The sequence below is a fragment of the Aquila chrysaetos genome, unplaced genomic scaffold (genome assembly GCF_900496995.4).
Source record: "Aquila chrysaetos chrysaetos unplaced genomic scaffold, bAquChr1.4, whole genome shotgun sequence".
NCBI lineage: Eukaryota > Metazoa > Chordata > Aves > Accipitriformes > Accipitridae > Aquila > Aquila chrysaetos.
In genome coordinates this window covers 112,839-140,119 of record NW_024470390.1, presented here as the reverse complement: position 1 = coordinate 140,119, position 27,281 = coordinate 112,839, and the positions used below count along the sequence as shown (strand labels likewise).

The 27,281-nt window shown below is 47.7% G+C and overlaps 1 protein-coding gene across 4 annotated transcripts in view; it reads left to right on the top strand.

Annotated features, from left to right (window-relative positions):
• Positions 1-27,205, top strand: part of LOC115338164 (BRD4-interacting chromatin-remodeling complex-associated protein-like) — a 28,749-nt gene extending 1,544 nt beyond the window's left edge. Inside the window, exons 2-6 of one of the 4 annotated variants that reach the window (XM_030006601.2) lie at positions 8,733-8,808; positions 19,857-19,902; positions 20,724-20,766; positions 21,182-21,247; positions 22,685-27,205. In XM_030006601.2, coding sequence (XP_029862461.1) covers positions 8,733-8,808; positions 19,857-19,902; positions 20,724-20,766; positions 21,182-21,247; positions 22,685-24,793 — 2,340 coding nt within the window. In that variant the 3' untranslated portion in view covers positions 24,794-27,205. The remainder of the gene's footprint in view (positions 1-8,732; positions 8,809-19,856; positions 19,903-20,723; positions 20,767-21,181; positions 21,248-22,684) is intronic. The other 3 variants (XM_030006603.2, XM_030006602.2, XM_030006604.2) reach the window with 3 other exon arrangements.
• Positions 27,206-27,281: the final 76 nt, after the last annotated feature.

Below are 27,281 nucleotides of genomic sequence, written 5' to 3'. Positions count from 1 at the left end.
CCCCTGTCCCCCAAGTTCAGGTGCAGCAGGAGTCAATATCGAGTGTGTACTTGTCCTGTGTGATGGGCTGTGGCCAAAGCGGCACTCTCAGATGGTATTTCTGTGGCTGTGGTACCCCTCAGAGCTGCCTGCACTGTGCCGGGTGTGTGAGGGGCACCCCCTCGGCTGTGCCAGGCTCAGGATGGTTGTTTGACGTAACGATGTCATTTCTGTGCTGTTTCCTCATCCCCTGTGTCTGTATTGACACTTTCTGTTTACATTTGAACACTAAAGTATTTAGCTTTTTTGCTGTCAGTTCTTTGATGCATAAACTAATTGTGCTGCTCTTTGAATAATAATTATTATTATTATTATTCATTTCTAGAGTGAGAGGACGAGGTAATAGGGGCACCTTTACCTTGGTTGTTACCCAACACTGTTTGTTGTTTAAATTCAAAATGATAGACAGGTGAATGATCCCTCTTAAAACACGCCAGCAGCCAGTATTTGACAGTAATGAATCTGTTGATTTTTACAAATGGCATCCTTTATGATCACAACCCACCCCAGCAGCCACTGCGCTCTTTCTCTGAGCTCCTGCTGCTGCCCCAGGTTATAACCCTGACCGATGTGACTATTGGAACTGGTTGGCATTGAGTTGCTGTCTCTCGATTCTTGGTTTCTTCCCTCTTTTTTAGAAAGAGTAGCAGGGGGTGAGGAGGGAGAGCAGCATTCTGGTTCCAAAAAGAGGAGAGGACTTGATCCCTCTTGACTGCGCCTTTGGGGCTGCAGCTCAGGCCCATGTGGCATTTCCATGAATGCTCCTCAGCAGCAGCTGAGGTCCTGCCTTTTGCCAAATACTATTTTGCTGCTTTGGTGCTGATCCACCGCCTTGTGCCAGCTGGGAGCTGGAAGTTCACTGCTTCTCTTTTTCTTGTGAACGGATTTCTTGTAGCAGGCAGCTAGGAATGCTTAGACGAATCGATGCTAAAACATGGTAGCGTCATGAGTTTATCTGGATCTGAATTAAAGTAGCATCCCCTGTCTGAAAGCCAAACATGGTGTTTATTTCAGAGTGCTAATATGTGAAATTTTAGGTGGTGTGCTTGTCTGATCTCTCCTTGTCCCCTGCACACACATACAAAGCCTGGCTAGGATCCCCCGAGTAAGACTATGGAGGCTGAAAGTAAAGTCTGCTGTAAGTGTATATATTTTTTTACGGAGCTGGAGCTTTTCCCTAGAAAACGCAATTTGTACAGATTCACTATTCTGTCTTCCAAAATACTCAGCCATTTAGGTATTGGGGGAGAAATGCAGGGGCCTGAAAGTGCATGATAACTGTTCTCCTCTTTCTCTCCAACAATATATTTGACCAAGTCCTTTCTTCCCATCACTTTAATAAAAACCAGAGGGGAAATCATCTCGAGGGTCCATCGATCTCGAGGGTCCATCATGCATGAAAGAAATACTTTGCACCAGAAAACGTTTTGGTGACAAATAAACATCCTCCGTGCCTGCGAGCTGACGCCTCGCTCCTGCGATATCACCTTCGCCCTGAGACTCCTCGGCTTTACTGGGAATCTCTGTAGATGAAAAGGATTCGCTTCTGCGCCTCACGTTGCAGGGGAAACCCTAAATAATACTGTATCCTGCAGGGATTTAGTCCTTAAATACCTTGTGAAGTCTTTTTTTGAGTAGAAAGAGACTATTTCTGTAAGTCTGGGGGGGAGCATAGAGAAAGTGGCAATGTTTTATGGGGGCTTTATGCCAGTTGTCTTGTGTAACGTGTTTCCCGTTGTGTGGATGAGGGTGGACTTTCAGAGCACTTTCCTCTTTTTCCCCAAGGAAAAAAAACTTGAGGGGAATGGTTTGTGACTCGGCGTTTCTTTCCACTTAGCTTTTCACAATGTGAGAGACTTAATGTGAAATTTAAGTCTCTATAGGAAGGAGAAACATTCAAAATACAGCCTCAAAATCATCGCATTAGCAGAGTAGGATTTTTCTCAGTAGTAGCTAAATTTCATCCTGTAGTAGAGTGGAATTTTTGGTTTAAGAAACAGGCACATTGCTGTCACAGGCATGAGCTGCTCTGTTATGGCACTCTGGCTTTTTACAGGTATTTTGGTGTGGAGCTTGATATTTCTGTATGAGCTGGTGAGCTTTGAGCGTGTGCTCTTCCGCTGTCTTTTTATTTTTATGTTTTATCACCCTTTTTCTGCTATCTCATCAGAATGGATATATTAATGTCAAAACACATAGCTTTAAAATAGGGCTGTTGGCCTGTGAGCGGCATCATATTCAGTCTCGGTCCTGTTTCACTTGCCTTTTCCCTCTGACCATAATTTGGTTACTAAAACAGCGCAGCTGGAAACTTGTCCCTTAATTCCCGGGAGCTTCAGGGAGACGAGCTGTGAGACCACAGCTGGCTAAGAGTTGAGTTTACTGGGACTTCTTGATTAACAGCCCCGTAATGCTAAAAGTTAGCATAGGCTAAGACTAAATGCAGCATCCATCCTCTGCAGGGTTAGAAATGGTTCCAAACCTGCTCACGGAGTTTGAGGCGCAGAGGAGAGGGGATGTTTTGGATGTTTTCTGCCAGAATTCACCAGGAAAATAGCGACACGTGCCAAAAATCTCCTGTGCGAACAGGGCTTGAGCTGTCCCCATGTCAGTAATCTTATTGGTGGTATCGGCAGAGCAAGTGATTGCTATGGAGACTGAGCTATCGTTTCATCTCTTGAGGTGGTCCTTCCAGCCCAGGCCTGTTGGCGAAGCCGAGCGGGGAAAGCTTTTGTTCTTCTTGCCCGTTCCATACCTGCTCAGTAAATAAACGGAGGGCTGCAGCATCCAGAGCTGTCGGACGAGCACCTCTTGCCCATCCTGGCGTAAGCAGACTCCAAAGGTGACTCCTTCACGTTTCCCCTTTTCCCTGCAGCGACGTCTTCCTTTTGCAGAGAGTTCGTTTCCTCGAGTAATCGGGGAATTACGTTTCTGTTCTGATACGGAGCCCAAGGAGTGTTTTCGTAAATCAGCTATGGTGAGACTGCATCTTTCCCTATTTGACAATAAAAGAAGCGACTCCAGGAGCAAATCTTCCCTTCACTTGTTTGTGTGTGACTTGCTCTGCCTGTGTTTGTTAGAAGTTAGTTTGGGCCACAAAAAGCCCCTCTTTGGAGCTGCTGCCCTGGTATCAAAGCAAATGCGTCAGCCTTTGCTTGGCTGTCTGTTAGCGTCCACAGGCTGTCTGTGTGGAAATGTTATTTCTTTGCCTTTTCTCCAGTAATACTCAATGTCTTTACCATTTCTTGAGGAATATTCGATGTCGTCTGTTGGCTGCAAGTTATCTGTGATCAGCCTCGTCTCTAACTTGTGGCAGTGCACCCTTTCGGTATTCCCTGTAGGAGCTTTTTATGGGGAGAGGGAACTGTGGAGCAGGTGGTAGATGACGAGGCCTGTCTCATCAAGATCCTAACGAACTAGACGGAGGTAAGGGTAGCTTTGCTTCTGACACCGAGCCGGGCTCACCTATCTTTGAATACCACTGATAGAAGAAAAGGTTATGTGAGACGGTGTGTGTAGCATCCTGTGCTGCAGCATACGCTCCTGCGCTTGCTCTTAAACCAGGCGAGAGCTTCGCTTCCCACCTACGGGGACTTTCGGCTGTCTGCCTTGCCTCCTGGCCCAGACGCCTGGCCGATGTGCAGAAACCATCGCTGTCTAGATCGTACTGGCACCCCAGCAAACCCCAAAATAACCGTCCGGTTTTATCCTCTTAGCAAAGAAGCGGAAACCGTGACCCAAAATTTCTTAGTCGTGCTTGGGTTTTTACTCCACGTAGCGTGGAGTTGGGATGTGGTTTGGGTCTCCGTTACAGTATGGATTTGTCTTGAATATTGCTATTTGAGAGCTGAAGTATTTCAAAATCCTCAAATGGGGAGTTAAAGCCACGGTTGTGCCAGAGCAATCGCGCGCTCCTGGAGCTGATGGTGGTGTGTTAGTGCAAGCAGGAGCCTTGTCTTCCTCCGTCAGAGCCCTTTTATCCTTCTGACCAGCAGTGACTGGGCAAGGACTTGCCAAAGCTTGAAAAATTCCGTTACCTGTTTCCCGTAGGCCCGAGCTTATTAGGGCGAAAGATACCTTTGCCGTTCCTCGCACTCCCCACGGCTGCGTTCCCCGTGCAGTATAAAAACTGGAGCTTAATAACAGTATGGTGACTGGCTCCAGATGAATACGAAATGACAAGGGCTGCCTCTGTTCAGGGCAGCTCTGTCCCCCTGTGAACTTCCTACCGTTTTTCCTTTGAGCCCTGGTTCCTCTGCCCGCTCCCCCCCCCCGCCCCACCAGCCCTTGCTCCTCGCCTTCTCCAGCAGCAAATTGACCTGATTTTTGTCGTTTTCATTGCTGTCCGGAGAGAACTGAAAATCAGCTGCGAAAACAAGACTCTCCTGTGGCTAATGGGAGCAGCCATGGAGGCTATAGGACAGGCTGGCTGCAGGCGGAGGGCAAAAATACTTCAGTTTACATTCAGTGCGTGTTTGCAAGTTGTTTCTGCTACCATAAGTAGTTGAAACATTCATTGTGGTTTTGACGAAAAGGTCATAGATCTGCACATGATGATGCATTCACCTGCAAAAAGCTGGTTTTGCTCATTTCGGACAATGATTTTTCAGGCATTTTCTGAAGAGAACGCTATGCAGTTGTTGGAGAACTTAAGAAAAGTGTCAATGTTTCGTGGTTTTTTTTATCAGTTGTCATTAAAAGTGGTTGCCACTGAAGGCTTTTCAGCCAGCCACTGGGGAGATACGACAGGTTCAGACCTGTTTCCTGATAGGACTGCATGTAATTGAGTGTATTTCTCCTTTTTCTCTTCTTTCCTTCTGAAATTTGCTCCCCCTAAAAAGAAAAAAAGAACCAGCACCCCACTATCATACTAATTGGCCTGGTTTTGTGCATCTGCTGTCGGAGGCATGGGACTCATAAATCTGTGTTGTGGAAGAGGCCTTCCCTCCAGGACGGAGCTGCCTGCAGCCATGGGGAGGACCTGCCTTCCTGTCTGATTTAGCTCTTCTGCAGACCAAGGTCATGCGGCTGTGAGGGCCTTTCCCTAGCAGAAAAATATCTTTATGATGTGCCGGACAACAAAACAATGAGTGATATCTGTAAGTTTGAACCAAAAAGCAGGCCAAAACAACCCGCAACGTCTGCTCGTTGTCTGGGTAAACTGGGTGTTTCTAGACTAGGAACAGTGTTTCTAGACTAGGAACGGCGTTTCTCTGCATGGCAAGTGTTTGCCGAGCTCCTTCCCCGCCGCATCCTCTTCTCCCCTCTACAGCCCCGGAAAGTTTCCCCCTCCTTCCCCGAAAAGCGAGCACTTTGCCTCCCATTGTATTCCTCCTCCTCCTCCCGCTGCGGTCGAGGGAATGCAAGTCTGGAAATGATTTTGAGCAAAAAGCTCCAAGTAAATCCTGCGCCGTGCAGGGGGAGGGGAGGGCGGGCAGCCCTGGACGGTGCAAGTCCCCGCTGCTGTGAGGAAAGCGGTTCCCTGACCGAGAAATGGGATGTTTTCCGTTGACACCTCGGGACAGGGCAGCGTTGGGGAGCGTCCTCGGCACAGTGTTGTCTCGTCCCTCCTGCCTGTGTGATGGGAAGGGTTGCCCTGTGTGTGAAAACAGATCGATGATGAATGAGTTACGGTGATGTGAGATAAGAGGAGAACTTTCTTAGGTGGATTTATTATTTTTGGAGTAATAGTTAACCTAGAAACTGTACACAAATATTTTTACTTTGTTTGTAACGGTGCTCCCATAGGCAGAAATGTCCAACTCTGTTCTCGAGCAGCCCTCACCTGCAGCTGCTGTCTGTTTGTGAATTGAGGGAGGCCGACAGCCAAAATCTGGGTTTTCCTCCTCTTCCTACCGCTCCCTGGGCAGTCTCAGTGGGGAAGTGGGGAGTCTCGTGCTCTCGGATTCTCTACCTATAAAAATGGAAATGGTGATAAAACGCTGTAAGCTTCGGGTGTGCAATTAGGAATGCGGCTTTCTGTTGTTGAGAATAATTTCCCAGGGAAGGAGGATGTAAGTGCAAAATCCCTTGTTTACGAGTCTCTTGCTTTCACTACTCAAGAGTGTCTACTAAAAGAGTTAGAAAATCATTTTCCTTCCACACGAAATCTTTGTAGCTTAAAAAAAGAAGAAACCCCTGAAGGAAGGTGCATGGACTTTGGTTCCTGTGGGAGTCGGGGCAGGGGCCGTCCAGCTGTTCGTGTCTCGTCCCTGCAGGATGGAGAAGCAGGCGCGGCGCTCCTGCTACACCCACCCAAAGGGCTGGAAATGAAACAGAAGCTTCCTGAACCTCAGCAGCTTGCTGCTGTGATTTGTTTATCTTACCCGGGAGAAATAAGAAACGCAAAGTGCCCTGAAACTGCTCGGAGCGTTTAAGGATTGGGCTGATGCGTGGTTCTTAACGTCTGCATCGGTACAGCACCGAATGCTGAAAGAAACAGAGAGCGTGGTATTTATCTGGATATTTGAAAGCTAATTGTAATGGAGACATCCTGAGGAGCATACAGGATGGGATTCTACGGTGCAGTGAGAGACAAGTGTCTCCGGAGTTTCGTAGGAGAATACTTAATGTAAAAAAATGTAACCCCCGTCACCTCAAATTTGTCTTGTTTACTCGAGATTCGTGGGATTGGAACTCCTGGAGTCTGTTCAAAAATGTGATAGTCACCCCTTATGTAATAAAAGATGGGTTTTTTTCCTGTCTATTTTCAGTGAAGCCTAAGGAAATTGGGCACTCCAATTTCAGGGGAAGTTGGAAACCTAAATTCCTTGTGGCTGGAATGTTAAAAGTGCTGTAATCTCTAAAATGGGTATAATATTACCAGTGTACTTCGCAGCACGGGAGGAATTTGAGTTTAAGTCACTGCAAAATGCTGCAGGCTCTTTAATGCTTTATGTTTCCATAGTATTTCGTCACAGAGAGCAGTTGCTTTTTAAGTTTTTTGCTAACTTCTAGATTATAGGAAAATGATGACAGTCAAAAACAATTATAACTTATTTATTATACTCCTGGGTTTATATTTCTAGATAGTCAGCTGGAATATAATGTTTATAAATCAGTGCATCTGAAAACTTACAATTTAACTATCAGCTGCTGTGGCTGATAACGGAACCGCTAAAATCATCAGCACAATTATTCAGACTAAGCATCAATTTCTAGAATATGCAAACTGGGGTTGTTTTGTTACAGGAGCGGCAGAAAACGTTACTGGGAGCTACGGCCAGAGCATGTGTGTGAATTGAGCTATATGGGGAGCTAATTGATGCACCCCTCTTTTGAGAACTACTTACTCCTATTTAGGGCAGCATACGTTAACCAAGGACAGATTAGGCCAAGTAATTTTAGAAGATATACACAGACGTGGTCCATTTCTGGGAAATTCTAAATCTCCTTCTCTGTCCTCTAGGTCTTGTGCAATTAGGTGCTCGGTACGTTTAAACTCTCTTGCTGCGCTGCAGGAGCTGCTGCTTTTCCTGAAGTGTAGCAAGTTATAGTGCAGGGTATTCCTATCTTAACCCTTTAACTGAAAATAAGCGCATTTCCAATCCTCTCATTTCCAGTTTTCCCTGACAGGGAAAAGTTCAAGTTCCACTCGGAAGAGACGGGACTGCAAATGTCTTAAAACAGCGCAGGTTGCTTTTGATGTCATCCGAAACAGTGACACGTACAATGGAGACTTACCGGGCATAATTTGAAAAGAAACGTTACTGTAGAAAACCAGCAAGGATGGTGATCTGGTAAACAAGTAGAAAATGTAAAATCCCTCAGCTCTGAGCTGCGAGGGCTGTTTTCCCCTATGAAAATCATGACGTGTCACTAATACTACATATATTAAGAACGCTGATACACGGGCAAGATGGATTGCTTTCGCTCACCAGGTGTTTTCTCGTTTACAAATGTGTCGTAATCAGCAGCAGGTCTGATAGGTGCATCCCGTCACCTTTCGGAAAGCAGTCAGAGATGCTCGTATTCGGATACGCGCAAAGCTGATTTATCGCTTTCAACTTTCAGTAAACCGAGTTGGTGGTGGGTGCCTGGTGTAGGATCCCGTTCAGTGCTGAAGAACGGCAACCGATCTATTCCTGGTCTCTTCTTGCTGCGTGTTTCAACACTTCGGAGCAAAACAACGCTCACGCTGCTCTGCTTTTCCCAGCTTATTTTCCATTATTAATTGAAAGAAAATATTTAAATGCATCTTGCCTGGTTTGGTGGCGTGCCGGCGCTGTAGAGAGCTGTGGTGTGGGTGTTCAGAGGAGGGAGGTTTGGCTTCTTTAAGGGGGTCAGTTCTGCATCCCACCAGCCTTGTATCCATGACAGCACGCTGCATCCTCGGCAGCGGCACTCACAGCCTAAATAATTTACTCGCACCTCTTACGAGCAGAGATTAACATCAAGGGGAAATAATGTCCTATCATGCAATCTTGGCTTTGAGGGTTTTAAGGCTTTCCAGAATCCAGGAACGCTTGATTTCAGGTGTTGGTTTTGAGCACGGATAATCGACAGTGGCACTCGAGTGCCTGGATTTCTGGTTCCTGGTTGAATTCCGTCTTGTCTTTTAGAACTTGCTCCTTAACACTTAAAATTGACCCGTTGCTGTTAAAAGCCCCACACTGATGCTGTTTGGGTTTTTTTTTTTGCTAGGTTATTGGGGTGGTTGGTGTAATAGTCCTTCTCTGTTTTTTCCTTTACAGTATGACTGCGTAAAGCAAATATGTTGTGTATCTCATCTCCTATCCATAATTGGCACAGAGTTGCTAAAAACAAGAGGTTAGTAAAACACGAGTGCTCTCCTCCTGTCCCGTCTCGTAGCGGGGTCCCTACAAGGTCGCAGCCATGTGGTGGTAAGGCTAACAAGGGTTATTTGTAAGAGGAGTAGTGGGATGGGGTGGAAAAATGGAGGGAACACTGGGGCTGCTCCCAGGTAGGTCTGAAGCCTTTTAATATTTTTGCTAAGGAATAGCAGTTATAAAAATCTCAGCTGGGAGAGATGTGCTCCAAGCAGTGCATTTTGTTTATATTGTGGGTCAAAATGGTGGTTTAATTACATCTTGCATGGCTCTGGATACTGCATGGAGCCCTAATTACGATGATTGTGCTAGGGTGGAAGTTGGACCTTATTCACTATTTCCCTTATTACTTCAAGCTGTCCATTAGCTTTGGAGATGATGCCTATTCCAAACAGTTTTCACTACTTGAGGGGACTTTCATGTATAACCTTATCCTCTAACACGGTGACCATTGCCTTATAATTACAGTCAGAGAAGGATTTAGGGAATTGACTGGATCAAGTCAGTGGCAGAGGTGTACCAAAGGGTGAAAACAAAATGCACTGGGTTAAGAAATCATTGGGAGAGTGGTAAAATGTGGGAATGCCAGTTTGAAGTTTATCTGTTAAAAATAGACATTTGTCGTTGGCATGTTCAGAATCTGGGCTGTTTCCTTTTTTAAGTTTCATCTAGGAAAAAAACCTAACAACACGTAACTGTTTATATTTCAAATATTTGTTAGTAACATAAAAATAAAACATACATGTTGTAGTTTCTGGTTTCGGGGTTTGTTTGCTTAGAAACATGAGCACCGGATGGATTTCTGGAGGAATCCTTTCCTTAAATCCTGCCCGTCGCAGAAAGTGTGGTGAAAGCAGCTGGGAGAGGGCACGGCATTCCTGCAGGTCTTCTGGCAGAGCCTGCATTGAAATGGAGATTTCCTCGATTCCCCGGCAGGATTCTTGCAGACTCTGCAAATCCCTCAATGCAGGCCCTACGGGGAAATTATAATTTCCAGCTTTCTTCCCCAGAAGATGCTTTTGTTGTTGCGAGGTTTGCCCTTCTCACCCACCCAGGGCACCTTCTTTTTTGCATAATAGATAAATCTGCCGGGATTCCAGAAAAAGAGGATGATACTGGTGAAATCGAGGCCGTTTCCTTTTTCATACGCATGCTTGTAATTCCTGTTGTTGCTAATACAATTTATCAATGAGCCTTGAGCTGTCAAAAAATGGGTATTTTAGGGTTGGGGTTTTTTTCCCCTTCTGGAGTATAAGCTGCATGTCCTCAAAACTGGAAAAAGTCCAATTAATAGTGATGTAAAGATAAACAGGGGTTTCCATCGGGAGAGGCCCCCGTGAGAGCAACTGAGCCCATCTTAGAACCTCTTACAGTGTCTAAAAGTGCAGCAGCTGTGTGTTACTGATTTAATTTTGGTTTCATGGTTTACCTTCAACTCTGGAGTTTATCCTGATATAAATGAAAATATCTCGGTTTCGGTAAAGTCCTGAGCGTATCATCCCTCAGCAAGAGGAACTGTTAAAATCGATGGTGGTTATCATAGAGGTTTTCCAAGGGTCACGGGGATGATTTGGCCATTGAAGCTGGAGACAAACAAAACCTTAACAAAACAACCGATTCTGGGAATGAGAAACTTCAGCAGGCTCTCTTAGTTTTAGCGAGTTATTTTCCCAGTTGCTTTCTTTTGCTGCTCTCTCAGGAGGTTGGTGATAAATTAACTATTGATGCTGTGAAAGAGAGTGCTGAGGAAATATTTGGTACTTCCCTCGCTGCCTTTGTTTCATGTAAATTCGCTTGCAAGTGGTTTTGGATATCCTTTGCTGGCTCTTCCCTGATCCTTTTTCAGTTTGGTTTTCCTCGCTAAAAAAATCCTCATGTTTTAAAGCGTTGCTGATGTTCTTAGCAGACCCTGGTCTTCAGCGGCTTCTCTCATGTTTTCATCAATGACCTTGGTAAGAGGGGAGGAAGCCTGAGAAAATTGAAGGAATAAAAGTAAACATTAATAAAACCTAAAAACCAAAAAGAAAACATTTAATTGGTGTTGGGGATATAAACTTTGTGCGCTAGGTGTAATTTGATCTTACTCTGTGGTAAGAGTATGAGATGTGGAGAGAATAAAAGGGATTCTGTCTGGAAGGAAAAAGTGTTTGCTCAATATGAATAAAACTTTCTGAAGTGATCGTGTGACTTAAGTAGCTTCTGGTTCTATTTCTCAGAATAGCCGGATCCCCTTGAACGTTGTTTTTAAGGCTTGTAAGTCATCTACGTGTATTTTAGAATTGTATTTTCTTTGTCGTAAGAGTATGGGCGGGGGCAAAACACGCAGCAAGGTGACTATACATTAGCAGAGTATTTAGGGACGAGACTGCCCCTGTGAGTAACTAATAAAAGCTCGGGCGCTGCTTGTTGAAGGGCTGAGAAATGTGGCCGGTGTCAGGGACGGAGAGGGTGTTTCTTGTTCGCCACCAAGGGACATCTGGGGCTGCTTTTTCAGCTGGACTCTCTTTCCCCAGTTGCGTAGTAATCCCTGAGCAGAAGCAGTAGAAAATGATGACTTGTAAAGTAGGGCTTTGATGTCTCGCCTCTCTTTACCGTCAGCAGGCACTCTCTCCAGCACCACTGTTTTGTGAGCAGTGAGCGCTGGCTGCCTGATGAGCCGAGGATGTCCCTGGGTAACGATACCAAGATACCTATGTTTCCCATCATCCTGGGGCACTGCACACTGCGGTTTGTTTGCGAGGTCGTTAATGGCTGTGTAAATGAGACGTAAATACTACCATTTCATACATTTGGTTTAATAACGGTTAGACCTGGCCCTGGTGTAGAAGACTGCACAGAATTTAAGAGGATGGAGGATTGGAGCCTATCTTGATTTTTGATTTTTTTTTTTTTTTTTTTTTTTTTTTTTTTTTTTTTGCCTGCTTCCTTACTCATTTTCTGGTTCCACATATCCCTTGTGCTGCCTGGTCCTCTTTGCCCATAAGCCAAGTGACATTGGCCTTGTGGGAAAGGGAACAAACTTCGCAAGAGAACTTAATTTTAGAAAGCTGCAGGAGAAACACTCTGGCTTGTTAGATGTGGAGCTTCAGCGAAGCTTGTAGAAACCAAATTTCACAAAAATATTGCCATGTTTTACCTTGTCTGTCTTTAAATGGTGACTTATTTCTGTTATCTTCTGAACATTTTCAAGACCTTTTCTTTCCCCAGAACAAAATGGACTACAAAATACAACAGCTTTTGCAGAATGGAGATTCACGTGTGTGTCCATACCTCTCGGTGCCTCAGCATCGCTCTGGGTGCCAGCAGCACGTGAGCAGCATTGCGCTTGGCCACGGAAATCTCCCTTCCCAGCTTCCTGTGGCCACAGCTGGGCTCATCATAATAAGTATTAATTTAACCAAAAATGGCCGGTTTGCTCAGGCATCCTGACTGCAGCAAAACCTGATGCATTCTGTGCAGAGATTTTCTATTTCTTTGTTAAAACCACAAAAAATACTTTCATTGATCTTGATACAACTGGTGTTTTAAAGGTCGTAGTTCCTGTCAGAGGGAACCATTGGTATGTCGCACGAAGCTGCTTTGTGCTTGAGATTTTCGATACCTGTCGCCATGATATTGTGGGTGTCAGTAAATGTGGAGTATTTATTGTCTCGAAGCAGAGATGAAACACAGTGAAGCTGAATTCTCCAGATGCAAAAGCGTTTTTGCTTTCATATCGAGGACAGCACATCAGGCACTGTGCCCTTTTAAATACCTAATGTTTTTGAAGCGAAGGGGAGGAATTGTGGATGTGGCCGGACTGGAGACGCCGGATCCAGCCCCTCCAGAGGATGTTCTGCTGTCTCGGTCAAGCCAGCAGGTCAGCCCAGGCCACCTAGGATTGCTTTGTGTCAAGTTTTTTTTTTTGTTGGTTTTTTTTTTTTTTTTTTTTTTGAAGCATCTTTCAGCTACTGGTGAGCCTGTAAAGGAAGAAGAAGAGAAAAGCGTTTCTGCTAGATAGTCTGTTAATTTTTGGCTCGGAAAGCAAGGAGGAAGACGAGTTTCCAATTATTTTTGTCAACCGTTTTCAACCACAGCTCTGAAGCTGTTTAAGCAAGGGCTCTGACTTGAAACGATCTTGTCTGGGCACTGCTGGAGTGGAGAGGCAGCTGGGCCGGTGGGTTTAATTATGAACTTATGTAGGATGGTTTCTTAACGACGTGGCCAAGCTGCAAGTCGATCACTTAACGTGTGCTTGTTGGTTCTTCCATGATTTGTAGATCAACGGGGTTAGCTGTTACGTGTGTTTACCTTTGCAACGCCGTTTATATCTACTTCTAAAAACCACTGTTGCTCGTTAGTAGGATGAGACCTTTTTTCACCCTAATACCATGAACTGAATCGCTCCTGGGCTCGGAAGCCTGTTTTCCCTGAGTCTTGTAAAGGTAATTTGTGGCTTGAAGCCGACGGCAGCTCTGTTTTGGTGCCAGCCCTGGTGATTTGCCTGTGCCAGGGCAGGTCTGAGGCTGGCAGCCGGCAGCCTCATTCAGCTTCTTGTCTTTGGGTGGTCCAGGGTGTCCTCAGCTTTCCAGAGAGTTACCTCAAATGTTCCTGGTGTAATACAAAATATATTCTAATCATTATCTCTAATTACAAACGGAAGCTAAATCACAGAGGAATAATGATTGTAGTGTCTTAAATATGATAAAACAAAGAATAATTAACAATTAAGGAGCGGGCTGCAGATGGGACTCCAAGGGGCCTGTATTTCCGTTTTCATGTTCAGTTCTTGCCCTGTCGCCACCAGCTGTTGCCTCCCTTGGGCAGTGTCACAGTGAAAGTGTGCAGTGTCAGTGAAACAGTGCCGGCGATCCTTCTGCTCCGTACCTCCGCAGAATTCCTCTTGCCATCCAGGAACGAGCTGTCCCGGCTCGTCTTTTGGCAGACGGGACGGGATGGGCATGGAGACTTGGGGGTACAGTCAGGACAAGGCTCGTCAGACCGAAAGCGAAACCCGGCTCTGTGGTCTTCTGCGTGGTGAGGGAAGTGACCACAGGGCTGCAAGGCAAGGCCGGGCAGTTCTTGCCACCAAATGCCAAAAGTTTGGCATGTACAAGGAGGAAACTGTGCTTTAAGAGTCAGCGAAGGTTCTTTTCTTTCCTGTTTGCAAACAGCGGGATGGAAATACTAAACCCTGTTCCCTTTTCTGGTGACCTTGCTCCATAGGTCCTGCCCGGTCTGTGCCGTCATCTTTCCTGGGTTTGGCAGGGGGTTTTACTGTTCCTGACAAGACCTCACCGGGATAATCCCCGGAATTAGGGTTGCGGCTTGCCTCTGCTGTGGGAGAAGGAAAACTGCTTGTAATCTCTTCAAAGCATGTTTTCTGTCTCCTTTTCAAGAGCTTACTGGGATGTAAAGTTTGGTGTTTTCCTTCCTGTTACGTTCATGCCAGCGAAAGGCTTTTCCTTACATCACGCTACCGTTCCCAGCTTCGCAAGCGTGTGGCGTGCGTGCGAGATCTAAAAATAGGCTGACATCAAGTGTTATCGTGTCATAAAATCAAGTCAGAACTACTGTTGGCACGAAGCATCCCCTGTGCGGAGCGAGGATCTGCAGAAGACGCTGCGGCGTCTGATGTTGTTGCCGTCGGTTCGGCACGCAGAGCACAGCTGTTACTGAAACACTTAAACATAGCTTTTGCCAAAAATATGTTCTTCTGTGTTCTCATAAACAAAATGGGGAAAAATGCCATCCAGCGTGAAAGCAAAATGGGGCTGTAAAACATCTTTGTGCGTTAGAAAGTTTCCTTGTTGCCTTTTGCTGTGTTTTTTCACTTTTTGGCAGGCATCATACTGTGAAGAGCAGTGCTTTCTGGCTGCTTTTTTTCCCCCCTACGTATTTAGTTAATTTCTGGGACAACGTAATTTTTAATGTCGAAGATTAAAATGAATGTGGGATGATAACACTGAAGGCAATTTTTTCCCTGTCATTTTACAGCGCTTTACTAGGCTCTTGTAAATGGAAAGAAAAATGCTTCACCGAAGGTGACTTATAGGCTTTAGTGAAAGTGCCATGTGTTTCACCAGCTCCCTTTTTTTTTTTTTTTTTTTTTTAATTATTTACAAAGTGTGAGTAAGCACAGTTGTAACCACGTACGTGCACGTAATATCCTAAATCTTCCATGGGTGACACCAGAAGTGTTTGATTGTGGTGTCAAGAGGGGATCAAATGCTTCAAATAACTTTGGGCGATGAGAATCGCGGCAGGGTTTGCTTGAAACACCCTGTCAGGTTGGCGGTTCCCTGGGTTTGAAAGAGGAGTGCATCTCTGAAAATACTTGGAACATACATCTATTGCCATTTTCAGATTAATTAAACAGCACCATAGTATTTTAATATGTATGGATACGCATTTAACGGCATTAAAGAAATGAGCTTATTTAAGGTGTGGTTTGTCAAGGATGTTCACCCGCAGATTCTGCCGTGATTCCAAAGTGCTGCAGTCATGATTTTGATTTTACAGAGGAGGAAAGGACTGAAAGCACACGAACATTAAGTGCCGGGCAAGGTCAGTAGTGGGAATAGAGCCAGTGCTTCGGAGTTCTTCCCTCGTGACCCGTTTGCTGAATCACATCGTCTCTTCTTGCTACAACCAAATACTCTAAATATATCCACCGTGGATGGTGCTCTTGGTTGTAGAAATTGACTTTCTGCCTTGACAGTAGTGTTATGAGAGTGACTTGGACAGGAAAGGATGTTAGTAAGTGCTTATGTTGACTTTTTTTTAAGAATTTTAGGTGCCCGAACTTCTCTCAGCTTGCAGGTTTTCAGCTGTGCAGTACTCCTCGCAGAACAGTGCAAGGATTGAAGTTCGAAAGTGTTTCGAAGACTTAGTCCTCTGCGGACTGTGTGGGCCGGTCAGTGCCAGGAAAAGTGGTGTTGTGTGTCTTGGCGAAATCGTTTGTTTCTTAAGTGGAGTATGGCAAAAAAAACAGGGAGAAAAATAAATTCTAGGAGGTTGGGGGGGGGGGGGGGGAACACAAGAAAATGTGCATTTTTATAATAAAAGCAATTTCATCCAGCTCTTCTGAAGTGAAGTAACGACAGAGGGGGGTTTATACATTTTCAGGGTATAAAACCTGGCTCTTTACAAATAAGATTATGCAAAGCTTGCTATGCATACATAGCAAAAGGAATTGACTGGAATGCTTGCCGCCGCCTTCTACTTCGCGCTTCAAAGTGCTGTGCTCCATCTGGGCTTCAGAGCTCTCTCTAAAGGATGGTTACTTCTCTCTAAAGAATGGTTCCTTCAGCTTCAGTCTGCAGCTCGTTAGGGTTGGAAGCCCGTTCTTCCACTAGTGGTCTGTGGCAGTGTCATGCACAACTTCCCAGTTAAAGAATAATTCAAACTAATTGTCAGGATGTCAAGGATACCCTTTTTTTTTTTTTTCATTGGAGAGCCTCAAATATGCTTTCCAGGGTACAGAGTTCCATTAACACTTGTGAAATGCTCCCATTCCCCGGTGATTTCATATCTCTGCTCATGCTTTTCAAAGGGGGAGACCACATCATCTCCTATCACACCCGCGAGGTTAAGAACACTTTTCCTCTGCTTCCCATCTCAGAAGAGTTCTAAATACTTGTATAGTCTTAAAACTCTTATGATATAGGTAAGTGTATTTTTGGAGGTAGAAATAAATGAAAAATAATGTATACCGAGTGCATGAGCTGGAGGTGGAGGGAGGACGCTGTCCTCCCCGCAGTAAGCTGCTGGAAGAGGGATGCTTGCTGGAGGCTGAGGTAGTTGGTATTTCAAATGAAACTAACCCAGGGATGCTACTTTGTGGGTTAAAAAGGGGTGAAAATGGGCCATCTCAGGTCACTGATTAATCACCCGTTTGGTGTTATTGGCATATTTTGGTTTCATTCTACCCCAACAACAGTGAGGATGCACCAGATCCAGCAGCAAAATGAATCCTTTAGCGATCCCGTTATTTCTCTACTTTTTGTTTTACTTCAAACACGTTTTATCAGCTGACATCATAACTTCCCTGCTGTGTCTTCCCCTCCCCTGCGGTGGTGATGCTGCTTGCAGTTCATGACATCACGCTCATTCGTCATCTATAGCAACAGAATGTTGTCCTCAAACACAGCCGGGGTGATGCTTGCTGTCAGCTCCTCCCTGGTGCCCTTTGTCTGACACATATGGATAAAAGTAAGCAGGTTTATTGTGTATATTTAAGGAATATTATATATTTATATTTGCGGTGAGAATTCAGACCACTGGGGGTTTCATTTGCTTTTGAGTACAGCTTTTTAGTTAATATTTTTAAGATTCAGGCCCCAGCTCTCCCTCCTGTCCATTAACTAGCGATAAAGGACCTGACCCAAGTCATCACCGCACTGCTTCATAACTGTGAAGAATTATATAGAATATTCCTGGTCTAATTTAATAGCATCTTACCCTTGCTCTGCTTGACTGTAATTCCTGCACACCCATCGAGTGCGTTCAGGGTCAGGATGTGCTCTTCTTGCAGGGATGCCTGGCACAGCTGCCGTACATCATCGCTTTAAAAAGCGGTTTTAATTTCCTCCTCCCAAGCCCGTGAGCCATCTGTAATCAATATCACCAAGTGACAAGGCAGAAATCCAGGTAGCGGCAAAGCATCTCTTAATTCATAAATCCCCCCGAGCCTCCGTTACAGGAGGGCTGTAGCAGAAAGCCAAAGATGAGGGAAAAACTTTATAAACATCATCATTTTTTGGATTATTTCTGCAGCGCTGAGCCAGGCTTTCTTGGCATTAGGAATTACGTTGGTTTGCCCGGTGTATGGTTAGAAATGCCGGCATGCGTCCTAAGCCCAACGGGTGATATTGTGTGGGCCCACTGGGTAGCGGAAGATTTCACCTGGAACTTGGAAAAAATTTTCTCCATTCTGTATTTCTGTAATTGCTTTGTTATTCCTAAATACTCAGCAGAATGTCTGAAATAGTGGAAAAATTAAAATACACGGTCTCATTCTGTTGTATACATGGAGCAGTGTGCGCTCTTCAGGTTAGTCTTCTCCAGAGTAATTAGTGGCGTTTCACTGGCATATTTAGATTAATCATTTGCAGGTCCTGAAAATAATTACAGCCGATAGACAACTGTGGAAGTCAGATTGTTAAGAACCATGAACTTCAGCCCATAAAAGGTGTGTTTATCCTGCAGCGAGTTTCCACATTTTTTGTCTTTATAGTCTACTGAGGAGGCTGACTACTTTTATTTTTTTCTTCTCCCCTCCTCCTTATTAGCCGAGTCTCATTAGGCAGTTTCATATCACTGCACCTCCAAACCCTGCCCAGACCACAGCTGTAGAGCAGATCTGAGGGAAAGAGGGCAAACACAAAAAAAAAAAAGTAAAAGCCCCAAACTCCCACTATTTTCCAGACCCTGTCATAAAAAGGGTTTTGCGAGGAGGTGGCCCAGTGCCAGGTCTCAGGTTATTGGCGGAAACTCCTCAGTTCCACCTTCTGAAGCAAAACACCTCCAAATACATTTTGCTGCAGTGAAAGTTTAGGGATAGAGAAATGCATAAGTGTGCGATTTTTAAATAAGAGTTATGGCCAAGCTGTCTCTGTGGGTGCAGCGATCTGGCTTGCACCACCTCCCACTGCTCCTGGCATTGAGGGTCTGGGACCATCCTACACTGGGCACAGCCGGCGAGGGTCACCGGTCCCCCTCAGCGGGGTGAAAACAAGCCAAAAACCTGCTGGTTTGGGTTTCAGAGCGAAACCTAACCCCTGGTTGGGAGAACTGCTGGTGAAATCTATCTGATGGAGGGATAAGCAACCATGATGGAGGGATGCGAGTGGTGGAGGGTTGAGTGTGGTGGAAGGACAAGCAGGTCCCTCAGCTGCTGGTTACGGGGCTTGGCTGACCACGCTTTTGGCTTCCCAGTTGTCTCGCCCGTCACCGCTGCTCGAGGAAGCGATGGTGGAGATGGGTGGTTTTGCCGCCATCAGCTTCTCCAGTGGAGAGGGGCAATGGTTTTCCTGCTGATGGCCGTGACCTTGCACCACTTGGTGGTCCAGTCTTTCTGGGCGATCCTCCCCTGGCCTCGGTTGGCCCCCATGGCTGCAGGGCACATTGCCAGTCAACGTTGAACTGGGGTCCTCTTCTGCAGAGCTGTTCTCTTGGCTGGTGGCCCCAGCCCATCCATTGGGTAGGATCGCTCCTTCCCACCTGCAGCACCTTCATGGGGTTTCTGGCAGTGGGTTGATGCCCCCCTATCCTGGCTTCAGCAGGGATAGAGTTAATTGTCTTCCTAGTAGCTGGTACGGTGCTATGTTTTGAGTTCAGTATGAGAAGAATGTTGATAACACTGATGTTTTCAGTTGTTGCTAAGAATGTTTAGTCTAAAGTCAAGGACTTTTCAGCTTCTCAAGCCCAGCCAGCGAGAAAGCTGGAGGGACACAAGAAGTTGGCACAGGACGCAGCCAGGGCACCTGACCCAAACTGGCCAACGGGGTATTCCATACCGTGGGACGTCCCACCTAGTATAGGAACTGGGGAGTGGGGACGGGGGGATCGCCGCTCGGGGACTAACTGGGTGTCGATCGGCGAGTGGTGAGTAATTGCACTGCGCATCATTTGTACATTCCAATCCTTTTATTATTGCTGTTGTTGTCTTATTAGTGTTATCATTATCATTCTTAGTTTCTTCTTTTCTTTTCTGTTAAACCATTCTTATCTCAACCCACAAGTTTTACTTCTCCTGATTTTTCTCCCCCATCCCACTGGGCGGGGGGGTGAGTGAGCGGCTGCGTGGTGCTTAGTTGCTGGCTGGGGTTAAACCACGACCACCCTCTGACTGGTGGACACTCCTGTTGGGGTGTCTTCTGGTCCAGTCCCCTGTCACCCACTCTCAGATAACAGCAGGACATCCTTATCATTGCTGGGGATGGGGAGGAAGAGCAAAGCACGGTTTTGGGGATAAAGGAAGCAAGGAGCAGCTCCCAAGCCCTCTGCCTTCCTGATGGTAACGTGGTCTCTCTCTGCTCTTTGCAGTTGACATGGATGATGAAGACGGCCGGTGCCTGCTAGATGTAATTTGGTAAGTAGCATGGTGCTGTGAGCTGGATGCTGCTCTCATGCTGTTTTGGGCAAGGTGTAGAGGTGGGAAGGGGTTTCTGCCACCCTCGGTCTGTAGGCACATCCCCATCGGTCACTGGGGCTTCTCCAGTGCCAGGCTGGGTCTCCCAGACCCAAAAATCACCTGAGGTACACTCCAAAGGGTCTGCACACTTCCCAAACTTAGAAACCCCTCCTGATGTATGTTTTTGTTCCTCCTGTGAAGCTTGGAGGGCTCTGGGCTTCTCCAGGGCTGTGCCAGGGGAGGTTTTACACAACTTTACGTGAGGAACGAACAGACTCTGTGTGTCCCGTGTTTCACTTGGCCTACTTATAATGTGAATAAATCCCACCTCTCTGATATTTTGCCAACAGCTGTGACTTTTTTTGCAGGCCAATCCTTGCTGGCTGTCAACAGCACTGGGCTGGCAATGCTCGTTAGCAGGTTGCCCAAATGATTTTTTGACAAACTGCCTGCCAACAGCCAACACGGGCTAATTTTCCAAAGGGGGGGGGCTATTGTGATTACGAAACTGTTGGTAATTGGGACTTTGCAGAATTAACAGGGGAAGGGGAATAAGGCAGTGTTAGTGACCCAGGAGAAGAAAACTGACCACCTATACATTAACTTCTGTCTGTAATAAAGCGTAGCCTTTAAAGTATAAATTGGTGTACATCAGTAGTTACTGCACTTAAGAGCATTCAAAGTTATGTTAATGCATTAATTAGAAACACACATTTCCCTCCCACCTCAACGCGGGTCATGTGTTACATCCCTAAACGGTTTCGTGTGTTGTTTTGCAGCGATCCTCAGGCCTTGAACGATTTTTTACATGGATCCGAAAAGGTGAGCGATGAACTTTGTTTCTATTCACCAAAAACTTTAACACAAACTTTTTTTTTTTTTTTTTTTAAATGAACAATGATTTTTTTTTAAAGAAAGAAACCCCAAGTTCAGGAGTCTTTTAGTTTTTAGGACTTTTTAGGACCCCGGCCAAGCGCACTGGGCAGCTCTTGGACTGGCAGCTCCCACTGCTGCCCGTGTGGAGCAGCCAGCCGGGGTTTTGGGGCACTTTGAGCCAAAATGGGGTGCCTGGCAGCAGGGGACGGGGAGGGACGCAGCCCCACCACTGCCCCTGGGTGAGAGCTCAGCGCTTTCCAGGGGCTGCCCGTCAGCACTGCACTTTTTTTTTTTTTTTTTTTTAATTTTTTTTTTTTCATACTATATCTAAAGAAAGTAAATAAAATCTTTTTAATTACAGATTGACAGTGATGATCTCCTGGACAACACAGGAGATGCAGCCAGTGCCTTTTTTGAAGGTGCTGGGGTATGTATTTTTTTAATTTATACTTGGGGAACGTCAGCTTAGAAACCTTTCTTTTTTTTTTCTTTTTTTTTTTTTCTTTTTTTTGTTTCACAGGCTTGTTTTTCATCTGTTTCCCCAGTCTAGCAAAAGAGGCAGGATGCCAGGATTATTCCCCAAGATTTATAGAGAAATAGCTCCAACAGGTTCCCCATATATCAGGGGAGAAAAGTTGTTTTCATGTGCAGATATAAAGTCTGCTTTTAACCTGGGAAGAGCTTTGAGGATAGAAAATCGGGTGAAGAAAGAGAAAGGTGTCACCATGCTCTCACACCTCAAAGGTGGTAGAGATAATTTGGAAGAATGCTTAAAAAAGTTGGTGACAAGACAAATCCCCTTCCTCTTAGTCTCCCCTTAGGCTGGAGTGCTCCCTTTCCTTGCAGACCTCTGCCACAGCAAAGGTGAAATGTGTGGAAGTAGAATCTAAAAATCCTCTGTTTTTTCTTCTTTTCCCCCAAGAGCATGGGTTACTCTGCATGGATAACATTCAAGCATGAATTTTTTTTTTTTCTCTATTTCCAGTTACATTGTAATTTTGATTATTTTTTTATTTATTTATTTTTTTCTCCATTGCGCTTTATTTTTTACAAAGAATTTGGGTAAAGCTGCCGATGCTTTATAACCAATGAATTTATCTAGGAGTCGAGGTTTACTTCTGCTTTGATTTTTTACTTTATTTTTTAACTTCCTAGTGTATCTGTTTTACAAAACTTGACAGCACAGAGCTGGTGGGGTTTGAGGTTAGGCTGCACGTTGCTTTTCCATTAGTTTCCTGGTTCTTCCCAGCGCAGCCTTTGCTGCATGCAAGGTGCTTGCCCAGGGTTGCCCTCCCTACACCCTCGCTATAGGAGGGCTGCCTGTAGCGACGGACTGCAGCGTGTGTCTGAGGTTAACTCGGCTGCTGCTTGAACGTCTCTTGCAAGAAAAGGGCTGGGTTTTCATGGAGTATTTAGGCTTGTTTCCAGAATACGATATTTCCACTTCCCCATCCCAACAACAGCTTAATTTTTAAGAGTTACGGACAAGGGATGTATTCTGAACTCTTCTACTTGGTGGCCTTGAAACGGCTTAACGCATGAAAATGTAAAGCTTTTAACCCATCCTTGGGATGCCGTTAACAAGCTCTGCCCTTGGCCCCCTCCCTCACTTAAAGCAAGTTGTTTGACGTCCAGCTTGCCTGCTCTCAAACAATGCCACGCGTTAATTTAGGCTCTCCCAGGGATGCCAAAATGCTCTCCATGCTTAGCAAACTGAGGTGCTGGCTGCCTGGGGGCACTGTTCGCCCGCTCCTCTCTGAGATGGCTCACGAAAGCTGTTGAGCGGTTGACTTGTAGCCCTCTTCCCAGTGCTCGAGCTCAATGCCTTCTTCTTTCTTCTCCCCTCTGACTGCCGATCTCCCAGCTGCACGTACAAGAGTCCTCTGGCAACCATCTGAGCACTGAGCAGAGCCAGCCCACGACCAGCGTGGACCTTGACTTTTTAGAAGATGACATCCTGGGGTCACCGTCCAGCAGTGGGGCGAACCTGCAGAACTCAGACCAGCCCTGTGACATCCTCCAGCAGAGCCTGCAAGAGGCCAACATCACCGAGCAGACACTGGAGGCAGAGGCCGAGCTGGACCTGGGCTCCTTCCAGCTTCCCACCCTTCAGCCGGTGGTGCAGACAGCCTCCGACGGCACACCGCAGATCTTCTCCGGCGGAGCCGACCTGATCGGGCTGCAGCAACCCGCCGTCCTGACGCACCAAGCCCTGGTGCAGCAGTCAGTAGGAGCAGATGTTGTCAACAAGGCCATCAGCGTGCAGCCTTTCCTCCAGCAGGTCGGCTTGGGGAACGTCACCATCCAGCCCATCTCCAATCTCCAGGGCTTGCCCAACGGCAGCCCCAGCGGGACACTGGGCATCGGGCCGATTCAGGTGGTCGGGCAGCAAGTGATGGCCATCAACCAGCCGGCGCAGCAGATCATCGCCAAGCAGGTTCAGCCTTCCCAAGTGGCCACCATGCCCGTCGGCAGTTACATCACCCAGACGGCGCCTGAGCAGCAGCAGGTCACCCTCGCCTCGACGGGGGTCTCTCCGCAGAGCGCTGGTCTCGTCATCCAGAAGAACCTGCCGACAGTGGCCACCACGACGCTGAACGGGAACTCCATGTTTGGGAGCGTGTCCGGGACTCAAGGCTCCCAGCCGCTCACCGTCACCTCGAACTTGAGCAGCCCCTTGGTGCAGGCCCAAAACGTCATCATTCACAGGACGCCCACCCCGATTCAGCCCAAACCCGCCGGTGTCCTCCAGCAGAAACTGTACCAGATCACCCCCAAGCCCTTCGGTTCCAACAACACCACCCTGACCATCCAGAACGAAGCTGCCCTGCAGCAGCAGAAGGCCCAGCAGAACCTGACCTTCATGGCCAGCAAACCCGGGCAGAACGTGGTGCTGTCGGGCTTCCCCCAAGGGCTTCCAGCCAATGTCTTCAAGCAGCCGCCGCCGCAGCAGCAAGCCCTCAGCAAGCCCATGAGCGTCCACTTGCTGAACCAGGGCAGCAGCATCGTCATCCCCGCCCAGCACGTCCCACAGGCCATGCTGCAGGGCCAGAACCAGTTCCTCCTCCCCGGGCAGCTGGCGGGCGCCTCCACCGTGCAGATACCCCAGCAGCTCTCCGCCTTGCAGGCCAACATGGGAGGGCAAATCCTGACCACCTCCCACCCTGGCGGGCAAGCCCATATCATAACTAGCCAAGGGCCGGGCGGACAGCTGATTACCAACCAAGCCTTGCCGGCCCAGATCCTCACCAACCAGAACATCGCCAGCCAGCTGAACCTGGGCCAGGTGCTCACCTCACAGAATGCCCACGGCACTGCTCACATACTCTCAGCTCCCATCCAGCTCCAGCCCGGCCAGGTGGGTCAGCCGGCTCTCTTCCAGATGCCCGTTTCGCTGGCGGGCAGCTTGACCACCCAGAGCCAACCCTCGGTGGCCGCCTCGCTGGGCCAGACGGGGCAGACAGTGATCCAGGGGGTGACGCTGCCCAACCAGGTGGCCATGCTCAATGCCACCGAGAACCTCGGCCAGGCGGTGAGCATCCAAGCCTCCGCCACCACCAGTAGCCAAAGCCCCGGCCTCGTCCAGCCGCAGTCTGCCTCGGGGGCCAGCCTGCTGCCCAGTGCCGACCAGTCCTCCATCCTCACCGTCCAAACCGCCTCCCAGCCGCCCGCTCCGCTCCAGCTCAACGTGCCGCCGCCGCCGCCACCTCCGCCGCCTGCCCAGCAGCCCGTGACTTCCCAGCCCAGCCCCAGCTTGGCCTCCAGCCCGGAGAAGATCATCCTGGGGCAGGCAGCTGCCGGAGCCGTCATCAACCAGGACTCCATGCAGATGTTCCTACAACAGGCAAGTAGAGCCCCTCTGGGTGGTAGCCGCGGTGTTTGCAGCCCGTTGGGTGTTTGGAGACTGACACCGAGCGTGGCAGACCCTGGAGAGTCCCGCTTTTGGGCTTGCTTTACACAGCGTACGTGCTAGAAGTGCTCCCCTGTCACCTTAATTCTTTCCATGTTGTCTTCCCGCCATAGGGCAATTCCCTTCCTCAGTAGGTGTTTACATTTAAAGTTGCCAGGAGCAATGAGCGGGGCTCGGGGCTGCTCTGCGTGTAGTCGAGTGCCATCACCTTGCCTTTGGAATGATGAGCTAGCAGTGGGTCTGTCCAGGTCACCAAAGCCACCACCGTGGCACAGAGGGGTCAGCGTGGACTCAGTGTCTGCCTCCTCCCCATGCTCCGTCTGCAGCTTGGGGTCAAGCTCAGCCCATGGCATCGGCCCTGCTTTCCCGCTTAGGGTTTTCTACCCTCATTAGCTCAAGTCAGGCCTTTAAAAATAATTGAGTGACTCTAGAAGTGACAACAGCAGCCGGGTGCAACGTGCAGCATCTCGTCGCAAGAGTCCCTGCTGCGGATGTGTTGGCTGCAACCCACCCGTGTACCAGCATGAGGAGGTTGGGCTCGGTCCAGCAAGGGCTGCGGACATCTCATCTGGCCTTACCTACATTGGTAAAGGGTTTGGTGACATTTTAGATGCCAGATTTGAACCGTTGTGGCTTTTCTTAAACTTATATTCATAAAGGTGGGTGCTGGTCCATAACCTGCCAAAGTCCCTGAATTATCCGAGAAAGAAATGGGAAGAGAGCAAGCGCTCTATTAGTTTATCATTATTATTTTAATAGTGGAAAGCTTTAAAATTCTCTTTTGAACTTATTTGGCGTAACTAGTAGCACGGAAGCATCTTTCGAGGTATTTGGGCTTGATGTTGACAGTCACCTCCTGGTATTTCAGCATAATTAAAACCAGGCGTCTTCCTGTGACTAAACGGTTACAGTTTAAGAAACTCGCAACCCCCCCTGAGATTTGGAAATAGAGACAACCCTTCCCAGAAATAGAGAAAACCCTTCCCGCTCTCGGGAGAAGCCGATGCACAGGGCTCGGCACACACAGTGTACCCCGGCTCCACCGGCATTGTCTCTATTTGCCATTTAATGCAGGTTTCGATGCCAGGTAGAGTATTAATGCTTAGTCATAACGGTGCGGGGGTTCTCCTGCATGTCACGGTAGGTTTTTTGCCGGGACGTACCTAAATCTGCGATTGTGTTAAATATTGCTGCAGTTGCGTTATTGGACTGTGATCAGACACGATGGGTCCCTGTGCCTTCCCCTGCAAAGTCCCTCTCCTGCCTCCAGAGAGAGCTGTTCTCCTCACTGTCCGTACCAGGACTGTCCTGCCTCTCCTGCCAGCTACCAGCCGTGGAAGACGCGGTGCCTGCGTCCAGGACGAGAGCAGCCATGGTTTTCTCTTCGGCAGCCGCCTTGCGGCGTTGCCGATGAAGTAGGCGTAGCATGCCGGGATGGATGTGGCGAGAGGCAGGCAGAGGAGGAGGAGAAGGACCCGTAAACGTGGTCACTGCTAAATGTTCCCCGTGTGCATCGCATGGTGCCGTACAAAAACTGATCCAGCAACAGAAAACCATGCACTGCAGTGCATTGTGTGTGCTACAGCAGAGGGTTTGGGTGCTGTCAGATATCTCCCGGCATTTATTTTTGCCCTGCTTATCTTTAAAGCTTCCAAGCTCTTCCTGCGGTCCGGTTTTCTCCACTGAACCTACACGTAGCCGACGAAAGGGTCGTGGTTTTGCTTTCAAAGCGAAGCAGCCAGGTTTGCTCCGCTCACGTTGACGGAACGGAGAGGGGAGAAGTCCTCCGAGCATGGCAGGATGCTCTCTCCTTGCACCTGGCAGCTCGGCACCCAGAATTAAGTGGACGTTAGTAATTTATCGTTTGGCAAAGGCAAGCTGCTGCCTGGCCAGCCATTCGGAGATTTTCAGCCCTTACACCCCAAAACCACAACTCACAGCCCTGGGCGTGCAGGATGGGCAAGCTGTGGCCAAAGTCAGGGGGCTGCGGGTGTCCCCTCTGCCCAGAGGTGGTGATGCCCTCCAGCTCTCCCGCGGCTGGGCTGTAGCTCTCTTCCCCCTGCCAGCCGCCCTGCCGTCCATCCCTCTGTCCGTCCATCTCCCCTCCGAGCTCCAGCTACTCCCGCTTGCTTGCCTGCAGGTCCTCACTAACCCTGAAAGCTGCTGCCGCCCTGCGTTGCTTTTTCTTCTCATCTCCCTTCACACTCGCAAGCTGCTGTCTGGTCCACTTTTGTCCCTGCCAGAGGCTTCATTACTTTTTTTTCCTCCCAATTCTTTATATTTCCATGGCGATTGGTAGTTGCGAAGTACTATAATTAATCGGAGGGATATTTTGAGGCACAGGGAGAGCGCAGCGCCTGGGGTGAATCTCTCCCCAGAAGTTTAAACAGCGGGATGCTGAGCAGGAGCTCACAGCAGCGAGGGCTGTTAGGGCTGTCCTTGTTAACCCTCGGCCAGCTCTGGGGAACCGATGGCCACAGATCCCCTTCCCCAGGGGGGAAGATGGCCACAGATCCCCTTCCCCCCCAGATCTGCATTGCCTGTGGTGGGA